The sequence below is a fragment of the Limulus polyphemus genome, unplaced genomic scaffold (assembly GCF_000517525.1).
Source record: "Limulus polyphemus unplaced genomic scaffold, Limulus_polyphemus-2.1.2 Scaffold166, whole genome shotgun sequence".
In the NCBI taxonomy this organism is placed as follows: Eukaryota; Metazoa; Arthropoda; class Merostomata; order Xiphosura; family Limulidae; genus Limulus; species Limulus polyphemus.
This window is the reverse complement of record NW_013665776.1, coordinates 843817-856432: the sequence shown is the minus strand read 5'-3', so window position 1 is coordinate 856432 and position 12616 is coordinate 843817. Positions and strand designations below refer to the sequence as shown.

The following is a 12616-nucleotide window of genomic DNA, read 5'->3' as shown; positions in this document are numbered from 1 at the left end:
CAAGTTGTAGTATTTTTTGTAATAGAAAAGGAGTTCAGCTGTGATGAAAACTTTGTAAAGTTGTTTATTACATGTTTGTGACTTAAGTTATGCCACACTGGCTGTTTGTATCATTTGAATAGCATAAAAAACTACACTTGCAGTTGCATTGAATATCTCAAAGCACAGGTTAGCACAGTTTAAAAATAACTTGCTCAAAGAAATACACTTAATTTACTCCAAAAAATCCAGGGTCGTCTTATTCTTAGGATCATCTTATACAAAGGCAAATATGGTAACAAATACTGAATTGTAATAAGAATACTTCATTGCACCCATCTACAGTATGTAGAGCTATAATATCACATGCTTTGCCCACCATTTTGCACCAAATGCATTCTTAACATCTGAAAACTGCTAATAAATTCATAATTGCTCTATTTTTAGTAAAATTAATGTAACCCTGGTGACTAATTATCACTCAGAAATGTATTTTATCAACAAAATTACATCCAGTTACAAAAGTATAAAAGGTACAATAAATTTTTTTACTGAATGTTATTAATAGTAACAAGTAGAAGGTTGTTGAACGTAACTGACCTATCAACAAGCTGTGACAAACCCTCGATGATTTCCTGAAGTTTCTGATCTTTGACAATATATCCTGGAGCTTCAACTGTGTTTCCTTTTTGTAACAGCTGTAATATGTTCACTTCTGGAGGACCCACAGTTCCTGGCATTGAAACTGGATCTATGCCCTGATCATCTCTGGAAGATTAATAATAAATTAATTATATACATTTACATCCACACTAACAGAACAATACCAAATCTAAATGAAAAGAAAATATTTAGTGTCAACTAAAATTCTTATACTGTGGCTTTAGAGAGAGAGAGATGCCTGAAAAATAACAATCTCATAGTTGTTTATAAATATCCCAGCACAATTAAAAATGTGTCCTACCATCCAAAAAGTTTGCATCTCAAGATAAAGAACATGGTGTCTATATAGTTTCCTGCCAAGTCTGTGAAAAAAGTTTAAATTGCTGAAATTGGGGGACATTTGGATACCAGACTTGAGAAACACAAAAAGAATGTTAAAAATGGTTATACAAATAATGCTATTTTCCTACACATAAGAGAATTTAATCATACAATAAACTGGGAATCAGTCAAGTTAATACACAGAACTACAAGTTATGTCAAAAGATGAATTACGGAAAGTTCATTAATCCTAAGATTACCAAACGTCAACACATCCAAAGGTCACCTTAATTTGAACCCCACTCTGAAGTCATATGCCATTCAAGGAATTGGAACTTCTGTTATAAAATAAGCAGTGTATGTGTTTCTCCCACAAACAAATGTTGGACTGAAAATGACATGTGAAATGTCAAAAGTCATTTCCATTTAAACTTGGTATTGTTCTGTTAGTGTGGATTTAAATTTTTATTGTATATTACTTTTCATGGTATTGTGTATTTACCTATTTTTTATAATTATTTACATTTTTCATGTTAAAAGCAATTGTTGAGATATGTCAAAAGTATATTATAAGAACACCTTAAAATATTTCATAATGCTCAAAATGCAGCTCAAACTATGGAGATAAAACTTTATTGAAAAGTAGAAATGTATTAAATATGTTGCACTATTATCTAAATCTCATATGAAAATAAAACCTTAAGGGGGTGAGGATAAAGTTTATTACATTTATCAATTAACTCTCACAACATGGGCTTGGTCAATTTGACCAATCACATGATCTCTCTGTATTAGGTTAAAGTCTTTATAGACTTAATACTTCTAACTTTCAATACAGTGTGTATATCTTCACAAAATTTGGCAGACTTTCAGTTAACACTATAAATCTTTCACATACAAAAAATCATATTTTCTTAATGAAATATTTTTAATGAACTAAAATAAGAGTTGTCCATGAATATATTGAGTATTTGTTTTGAATAGCCCATGTGCAAAATAATTTTACACGTTAAGATTAAAAATACTTTTCTTCTTTTCTTCAGCTCACAAATTTAAAATTTCCTTTGTGTAATCCCTAAAGCCTTCTAAATACTTTTCAAATATTTTTTTTCAGTAAAACTTTATATTTTATCTGTTATTTTCTCTGCCCTATCTCTATACAGGATCGATTAATTTGACTGACCTAGTAACCACCAAAAAAATAAATAAATAAATCTAAATTGCTCTTTTATCTTTCTAGAATGACTTCAAATTGTAACATGAAACTACATTCATTTATCCTGAGTAGTTTACGCTCCTAACAGTATACATTTATTTATACTTACATTTTATTGTTTTATTGCCCTTTGAACCATGTGTAACTACTATTTACGCCATTATAAGTTGTAAATCACTCGGGGAGCATGCAGCTCATGTTACACTATTGGATTACATTACCCATGAGCTGCTTGTATGTGTGCCTCATAAAACATTTTTATTATATTATTATTATTATTTATTTTACCTAATTTTATCTTAACTAACATAAAAAAATACCTAGTTTTACCTTTTAATTACTTTTATAGTAATAAGTAAAGAATAACCATGAAAAACAAGAAATAAAGTACTTACCCAATCTTCTTTTTTTACTGTCAATTATCGATGACACTTAACCCTACTTTTTTTTCATACTAATTGTAGAAATGCACTAAACAATTTTTATTTAATTAGATAATGCACCAAAGAACATAGACTAATAACATGCAAAAAGTAGACAATTTTCCCTAACTCTCAAAATTGTTCTGGCTTTCTAACTATGAGACAAAAGCCAGTACAAATTCATCCAAGCTAGTCCTTAACTTTCTCATGAGAACAAAGCTTGTACTCTGAGTGGGTGTGGCAGGAGGTGTTTGATTTTCTATTTAATAGCTCTGTTACCAAACAAAATTGAATGCTACAAAAAATTTTGATTTGTCTGAGAAATGACAATTTTATAGTGAGTAATTTACATTTAATTTCATATATTTTGGAGGGGTGGTGAATAAAAGAGAGAAGAGAAGATGCCTAGAGAAAATGTGTCACATGTGTCACACTAGAGGAAATTCAGGATTTTTTAAATATTGCCTTATAGAATTAAGAACTTAAAACTTATAAACTAATAAGATATTGATTATTAGCTAAGATTTTATGCTATACTAATTGGTATAACATAAAAAGTAGTTTACTAAAATTTTGAATGTAAGACACTAAAACTTTGTGTCATGCACGGTAAAGGATACCTATTGCGATAGGATTAAAAAATAAGCTTTTATAACATTTTATAGACATTTTTCAAGCCAGAATATGATCACATATACTGGGATTAGGGTATGTTGAAAAAACACAATAGTTTTTATATTGTACATGTACAAAATCCTTCTATAATTACCTGCTCTTAAATAATGCTACTACCTTAACCCATGATCTTCAGCATTTAAAAAAAACAAATAGGTAATACAACAAGGTATTTGAATTACAAAGACATCTGGAGGTACTTAAACAATTTAAGGTCATACAAACAAACAGTTTAGCAAAGCTAAACCCAGAAAGTGCCAAATTGCCAAGTACAGAAGCTTACTAATAAACTCATGACATTATAAGAGTACACTGCTATTGCTTCTTTAACCTAGAATTAAAAAAAATCCTTACAATAATAATAATTGAATTTATTTTGTTTAAGAATTATCTTAAATAAAACAATTTGAATTTTACCTAAAGCTTCCAGATATGGATAAGAGATAAATGCAAGGCAAAAGAAAAAACTGTTATTCAATCTCCTAGTGATACTAATTTAAGAAGAACAAATATACACAACTTTTACTCAGAATTTCAGTTAATTCAGAAGAAGAAGAAATGTTATTGATATTTTTTTATTATTATTCTTAAAAGATGTTACAGAAAATCTTCCTAAACATTTTCATATATTCTGTCACGTTAAAATGTATTACCAATTTATATATTTTTTAGGAAACTTTGTTTTTGGGTGACATATACTCCCAGTCAAGATGTGTTAAAGCAAAAACAGAATTACCAACGATTTTTTTATTAATTATGAAATTATAACTAAACATCTTATAGAGATCAAATTTTCTGCATTGAATTGTTCAATGATACTTTCAGAAGCATAATTACTAGTTGGGTTGAAGCTGTGAATGTAAATACTGTATGCACATTCTCCTTTCACCTCTCAACTGCATATGCAAGAATAGCAGACACTTCTAGGTAGAGGCAAATTGTAAATTACAATAATCTTCATCAATACTTAACTATCTCGTATAGTCGGAGTCAAATAAAACTAATTTCATTTTACAGTTTATCATTTTTATATGCTAAGTTAATAAATTTGATACTATCTGATCCCTTTATTGCAATGAATAATATTCCTAAGTAAAAGCAATCAGATACAGATACAAGTTATTCCCTCCCTGATACACTGTCTACTTTGACAAGAAAGACAGTCTTATCAAAATTGGGATTAAAATACACTGAATACTACTTCACAGTAACCCAGTATCTAATATACTACACGTCAACTGTAAACAAAGTAAATTTTGGATTAAAATACACTGAATACTACTTTACAGTAACCCAGTATCTAATATACTACACGTCAACTGTAAACAAAGTCAACTTTGGATTAAAATTGGGATTAAAATACACTGAATACTACTTTACAGTAACCCAGTATCTAATATACTACACGTCAACTGTAAACAAAGTAAACTTTGGATTAAAATTGGGATTAAAATACACTGAATACTACTTTACAGTAACCCAGTATCTAATATACTAAACGTCAACTGCAAACAAAGAGAGCTTTGGATTAAAATACACTGAATACTACTTCACAGTAACCCAGTATCTAATATACTACACGTCAACTGTGAACTTTGGATTCAAATACACTGAATACTACTTCACAGTAGCCCAGTATCTAATATACTACATGTCAACTGTGAACAAAGTGACTTTGGATTAAAATTGGGATTAAAATACACTGAATAATACTTCACAGTAATCCAGTATCTAATATACTACACGTCAACTGCAAACAAAGAGCTTTGGATTAAAATACACTGAATACTACTTCACAGTAACCCAGTATCTAATATACTACACGTCAACTGTGAACAAAGTGAACTTTGGATTAAAATACACTGAATACTACTTTACAGTAACCCAGTATCTAATATACTACACGTCAACTGTGAACAAAGTGAACTTTGAAAAAGTTAGCAGTGTTGTGACAGTGGAGATTCCCCTTGTTATGTGCTCAAGCTAAATGATAGCATTAACATTAGAGTAGAAACATTTTTGATCAAGAAGTGCATAATTTATATTGTAGTACATGTTATGTGAACTGTGTATCACCATGGCTAAAAGCAATCTTGTCGATATAGAACTAATGTGTCTGTAAATGTGTAAGTATTGATGACTATAAGACAAATACGTTACTAATAGCTGGTTGCACGTGTTAAACTATTTTTCACTTGAACTTAACTTAGATATACAGATTAATTTCATTGGGTTTATTATGTAAAGCTTATGATTAAGTTTGTGTAGTAAATATACATATATTCAGTGTAATTTGCAAACGAATACATTCCTACTTTTGATTACAGTATATATGAGAACAATAACCTTCTCTAAATATTTTTTATTCATGGCAAAATGTATACAGTATTATTAATATTTTGAAGCAGACAGATTTAATTCCTATATACACATTGTTTTTGAGAGGTTTGATTTTGTTAGCTGTCAGAATGCTTTTTGCAATAACAACTGAATTACAATTGTATTGTTCATACAAGGTTTAATAAAGTTTATGAAATTTCAAAGCTTTGCATATGTTCTTGAGCTAAAACAGTGAACAATGTTACACAGCTTCTTACTGTTTGTTATTGAATGAAACTACTCTTACATGACAGACTGAAACTCCATCATGATTTTTGTAGTTCTTCTGAGGGTTGTATGATCCAAAGCCGTATATAAAAAACTTCTACAACAATTTGGGTTTACTATATACATTAAATTCTTTAGAAGGGGAGTTCATCTCTTCCTGAATATCAAATCAGAACTTGTCTTTAAAGGGTGCTGAATAAAGTCTGAAAACCCACCTTACTCCTCCTGGATTAACAAGTCAGCTTTACTTCAATCATTCAGTGATGATAAGTAAGAGGAAAAATAATGAAATGTTAGAGCTTTACCCAAACTCTCCAGTGATAGGTGGAAATAATGAAATGTTAGAGCTTTACCCAAACTCTCCAGTGATAGGTGGAAGGAAAAATAATGAAATGTTAGAGCTTTACCCAAACTCTCCAGTGATAGGTGGGAGGAAAAGCCCACTATCCTGCTGAGTTGGTTGGTTCCAACGATCGAGACGACTGGAAGAGTTAAGCTGCCTGGTCATACTAATAGCTGTCTGGTTCCAGCCACTAAAATAGGTGTGTTCTACTTCTAAGACATAGCTACAGCACCTGCATTAAAAATATCATACATAATTTAACAAAAATCATTTAGACAGGATAACAAGAAGTCACGAGATGATTAAATGAAAACCAAAAACAAATTAACACAAGTGTAAAAACATAAAAAAACTAAAACAATATACAAAGCTCTCTTATCTATTTATCAACAGTCAGTGATGGAATTTAGCAAGAACAAGCTCTAACAGTGTGTTGGGAGTGAAAATGTGATCCCAACCACGTTCTGGAAGGAATTAGTAACAAACATTTATTTTTAACACACCCCTCAAGAGCCAAGAAGTGTCTTTACACTGCAATTTGTTGAATAATAAAAGTACTTTCAATCTGGAAACTCCCATAGAAAGTGGGTTTGGATGCATCTTTTGGAGATTACTTCGAGACAAGTTTTCATTTGTTAATTGATAAACTTTTGAGTGAAATAGAGCATCCTCAAGTCTCCATACTAGCTAGTACTAAGGTCTACCCACTGGGAGTAAATTTAGTATATATCAATAAAGCCACATTCTCAGCATCATTAATTTAGCAATTGCCATCCTTTTATGCTTCTGCTATCACCTTTTTATGTCTAGCTTTCAACTGAGGGGCCTGTTAAACCTTTTTTGTTCTTTTTAATTTACCTTTACACAATTACTATGTTGCTTTAAACTTTGTTAATTATTAAACACATTATAAAAGAAACACCTTTAAAATATGATTTCTCTCTATATAAGCTTTATTAAATAGAAACCTGAGGGCTTCTTAATCCCTGGCATAAAACAAACTTTGTCTTGCTATTCTCAGCATTAAACCTCAATTTTGGCTTTGCCGAGTAATTTCCTTCCAATTACAGCATTTTTTCAACTCATTCAAGTTATTTCTACTTAATAAAAATTTAATTATGATACCTAAGTTTTTCCTGCAGATTCACAAGTTTAGCTAAAATAAAAAAGCTATTAATTACTAATTTTAACCATGCTACTGAAACACCTACATGTAAAGAAATGTAAAAAAATTAATTTAATAAAATACAAACAAGACGACATTTTATTGTCATAACACAGGGAAGTTCTTTTAGTAGGGCTTACTTGAAACGTTCACATTACACGTGTTAGAATTCGCAAACAGTTGGTGTAAAAAAAAGGTTAAAGATGAATAAAGCATTCACTTGGAGAACAAAAAGATTCCACTTTTATTGTATGGGTATCACTTTAGTGTTTAGTTGACCACAATCTTTATCTTATGGCAATACTTTCTGTCAAGAGGATACAGAGAAAAGTATCAAGTCACAGGGAAAAATTAAAATTAAATCCTATCCTGTCAATGAGATTAATAATAATTCATTAACACTTGATTGATAATGAGCAAAATAATGAGTAAAAAAAAACTTAAGAGAAAAATTTGTGTCCAAAAGTCAGATCAGCGAAGGAAATGAGCTTGTGGAGAAGACCAGCGCTCATTCAAGGTTATCTTTGGGCCAAAAATACCGGTGGCCTTGAGCTGATGCGATCCTCATGTAACAGAATCTTAGTGTTCAACTGTAATGATGAATGTTTCTTTCTTAAAGAGCAATTACCATGCATTGCATGCCAATAAACTAAATTATGTAACAACAAATTTGTATAAAAGCTGGTGTAAAAATCATTGTTACTCAGTACCCTAAATAGTTCATCCTAGCAACAAAGAGTTTGCCCTGCAGTCCAACCCATCATGAAACAAGTCCACCTCCTTTGTAAGTTGTATTCGATTTTACTTAACTCCTGAGGATGATGTTGTAACGTCGAAACATGTAGAATCATCAACTTTTTTTGAAGGCATAGATAGGCCTAAATAAAATGTTTTTAATTGTGTACCAGTTTAACATTGAATATTATTTATGATTTTAACTTTATACACAAGTGCCAAAATACTATAATTATTTTTTATTTATTGTTATAAAAATAACTAAAATAAAATAAAAGTAGCTAACACTATAGTCTCTAGCCTTGATGATGGTAACATGTTACTGACACTAGTTGGCTGAAATTTCTAATAAAGATGTTATTTTTAATTGTGCCCCAAAAAGTTTTTGTTTTGTACTCTTAATATAGTAGCACAAAGTGCCTGAAAATAAATGATAATGTTAAGTCCCTGAATATCTTGTTGGAACTCTCTGCCAATTACTCCTACATAAACACAAACATAAAACTGTTAAATTAAACAACTATAATTATGAGTGGTGGTGAGACAAACAAATGTTATTCATAATAAATTATAGCCACAAAATATCTTTGTTCCTTACCTAAAGACATGTTTCCAACAGTCAGGGCTGTGGCTGCCAAGCTCAAGTCCTCTACTCAAAATCACATCCATGCTCATAATATGGGATGTGTGTAATTTCAACTGAGACTTTTTACCCGGAAGCACTGATTTTTTAACTTTGTTATATTTTTTCTGTGAATGTGTTGTAATATTTTCTTGATCTTCCTGCAACATAGGACAAGAGGCAATAGCTAGTTGTGCAAATATAGCACTGCAATGTGACTGTAGACCTGCAAGACCAAGAACACAAAACTATCAAATAATCAATAACTTATTTAATACACATTGAAAATATTTTAATGTTGGTATTAATTTAAACTTTTTAATTAGATTTTGATCTAAAAAAACTAGTAATAAGAATTTATTTTGTTACCCGAGTTGTTTTTCAATCTTAGAAAAAATTAAAAACTATAAAATAAAAATTCAAAAATTTAAACCTTAAAAAATATTTAGTATATTTAATATAAATTTTAAACTTACATTTATTACTTTCCATAAAAAATGTTTAGTTTATTTGGTTATTCTAATGAAGTTCTCTGTGATGCTATGAAACTGGTTAAGTAAAGAAGAGTTTGGTTAAGAAAGAAAAACTTGAATCATTTCTTTTTTTAACAAACTGTTCTATACACACAGAAACATACACTGGAATCAGGGTTGTTCTTATAATTATGAAGAGATCTCAATGTAGAACTTATACAAAACAATATTTAATAACTTATATATATTACTTCACTAAGCCATTACCAAGAGCATTGCACAGTTTTGCAGAGCGCTGAAGACCATCTAAACTTTCTGCAATTGCATCACTAGCTCTCCTCAATTCCTCTTTGCTTGCCTCAGTAGCCAAAAGTAAACCAATTGTACTAGTAATACCACAAGAATTAGTCCCATCAAGAAGGACTGACAAAACTTCCAGACCAGTATTCCAGCAGGCTGTCAGTACTCGCCTTGCAATCTTCATACCTCATGAATATAAGTATGAAACAAAAACATACAACCTTGAAATCACACAAAAAAAATATATTTTTATTGTAATTGTTCACACTTAGAGTTACCTTTTCATCACATTCTGTAGTGCCAAATACCCCCCTTTGCTTCCCCTGTTCACACTGTGGTGTTAATAATGTTTTTCATCCAAAACTTACCTGATAGAATCTGTCATGTAAAAAAAAATTTTTTTTTTCTTAGTATATTTTAAAACAAATGTCATATGAAAACTATTAAGGAATAGCATGAACATGATGAAATCCCAAAATAAATATATTTAAAATTGTATACCTTCTATACTCACAATAACTTTTATGTGTTTTAAGTTTGAAATTGTTGAAGTAGTTGAGCCCAATGTAATTAATATTATTATGATATTAGGGTCCGATATCTGGTTCATTGGGCCTTCCTGCTACAAGATGATGAGCCTAGATATGGTAAGTAATGTGTATAAAGCAGCTGTTTCATACATAAATATAGTACAGTATAACATACAATAGTGTCTATGAACACCTGCTGCTGTAAAAATGTCATAGTAATTAACACCATGTTTCTAAAGACCTTGTGTATCCAAAAAACTGTTATAAGATTTTTTATCAAATTTATAACTCAGACATAGTTAGTGTGTGCATAACGTTACAATCAAACAAGTCGTAGAATACCTAGAATATTCAGGAATATTAGTGATTGAGAGGTTTTTCAAAGTGTCTAGAATCTAGGCTACAGATATAAATACAGGTACAGTTCAGGGACTGTGAATAGTTAGTTTTAGTCCACTGAAGTATTTGGATCAGTATTAGTTATTGCATATATTATGTTAGTTGGTACAAGTAAGCTGTTTTTTTATGTTAGTGTAGTGCAGTTAGCATCATTTGTAAACATGGTCAAAAGTTACTAGTGTTCAAACATGTAAAAAACATGAAGTGAGAAATAAATTAAATGTGTTAATGTTTACATTAACTTAAATGAACCATCGAGGAAAGAACAACATTACAACAACATATAACTTATTGACTTGAAAGACCTATCGGTTTGTTTTTCAAAGAACTAATCAAGCGTTATCTAAACAATATATATTTTTCTTATTCAACAAGGATATAAGAGTACTAATAGAACAAATACAGTAACGGGAGGAAAACCTTTTTACCAGCTTCCATATTTGGTGTTATGTGGATATTAGTGACAGCTCGCTCCAGACGAACATAGTCAGATAATTGTTGAGATCCTTGTTGAGTGTTACCTAGACCATCCACATCTGAAACACGAAGAATGGCTGTTGGATCAACACCATACTCCAGACCTAAAGAGTAGCCAAGTGGGGTTGGATGGCAGAAAAAGAGGTAAAAATAAAACAAAAACAAGGAGAAAAATCATGCTCAAAATTTAAATAAAAAGGAAGCAAGATGAAAAACGAAAGAAGCTATTAACAAAAATTAATGATAAAAACAAAATAACTGAAACGTAAGTAGAAAAACAAGCAAACAAAAGATTCCAAATAAAAAGATAAAAGCTAATATTATTATATAAACAGAAACCAAAATAAAAAGGGATATTTTTAAGCACTAATGTATAAGCACACAAAAAAAAACGTGCATTTTTAGGATGTACTAGGGCATTACACCCATAGTAATGTATCTCTAGCCAGTATTTACAACTAGAGGAAAGTCATCAATTATGAGTGACTAATAGTCACTCAGTTTACAAACTAACTGTCATCACGATATTAAAAGTTATTTTTTCTCATCATGATAGGTACTAGTTAAAAGTTGACAAGTAAAATTTGAAAGTGTACCATTTTCATATACCTTTCTTGTACATTTTTCTTTATACCTGTCCAACAGATACTTAATAACAACAAATGCACATCAGAGCATAACATTACGAAAACACAATTATCTAACTCATATTCCACATATACCTATATTTTTTTGTCTTTTAACTGTAAAATACCTATATGCATTGATTAGACTTACCTGTTGTATGGTGTGCTTTATTGCATTGTCAGAAAAAGCAAAAAAAAACTTACTGAATTAAATAATTTAACCCATTCTGTGTCAGGCTTTTTTTTCAAAGTGAGCTAAAAAAATGTCTAGTTTTTGATTTTTGTTAGCCTAAACTTATATATTAATGAAACAGTTCTTTTATGAACTGTTATTATATTTCTGTACAAAATATACTCAATAAATAAATCTTACATCTCTGGATTTATACGATATATATATAATTTCAATGAAACTACAGTAAAGAATAGGAATACATTTCTACAGTGTTTGTGATACATAATTCAGAATAAACCCAACAGAGATCAACATAAATAGCATATCCAATGCCAACTAGTGAGCACTGATTGTAATATTACATGATAACATGCGATCAAATTCAGGCAAATAATTCAAAATACAGTAAGAGATGACTTGCCCAAATTAACTTGATCAAGTATTTTTTGAAACATGGAGGGTACCCAAGTTATATCACGCAAATCACGGAAGGAGTTAAATCCTGTGATGAATATTATATAGATTATGTACCTTCTGGAAATAAAAACCTCATTTTTGTATTTGTTTCGTATAAATTTGTAGTTTTGAAAATTATGATGTTCTTTTTTTTTGTTTAAAGAAACAATTAAACATTTTTACCATTGTTGTAGGTTTTAATTATTGATGTTCTGTCTTCCTACATTCTTGAAAAACTTTCCTCTAGTCTTTGTTTCATAAGACTTTAAAAACAATATGTTACAGTTTCATTGTGTTTTATGATCACTGGTGTACTATAAAAATAACTTTTCTACCATATCAATTATAAGGAAGCCAAATTTTTTTAAAATGTTTATCAAAAGTTTTAAACTTTTTTTTTTTTATATATTTTTTTTTTTTTTTTTTTTGGTG

At 30.0% G+C, this 12616-nt stretch overlaps 1 protein-coding gene across 2 annotated transcripts in view; it reads right to left on the bottom strand.

Annotated features, from left to right (window-relative positions):
* The window catches only part of LOC106477510 (brefeldin A-inhibited guanine nucleotide-exchange protein 3-like), a 128862-nt gene that overhangs the window by 45553 nt on the left and 70693 nt on the right, over positions 1-12616 (bottom strand). The window contains exons 18-22 of one of the 2 annotated variants that reach the window (XM_022381466.1): positions 10879-11031; positions 9489-9707; positions 8725-8974; positions 6291-6458; positions 580-747 (exon numbers count right to left, since the gene is read on the bottom strand). In XM_022381466.1, coding sequence (XP_022237174.1) covers positions 580-747; positions 6291-6458; positions 8725-8974; positions 9489-9707; positions 10879-11031 — 958 coding nt within the window. The remainder of the gene's footprint in view (positions 1-579; positions 748-6290; positions 6459-8724; positions 8975-9488; positions 9708-10878; positions 11032-12616) is intronic. The other variant, XM_022381467.1, reaches the window with a different exon arrangement.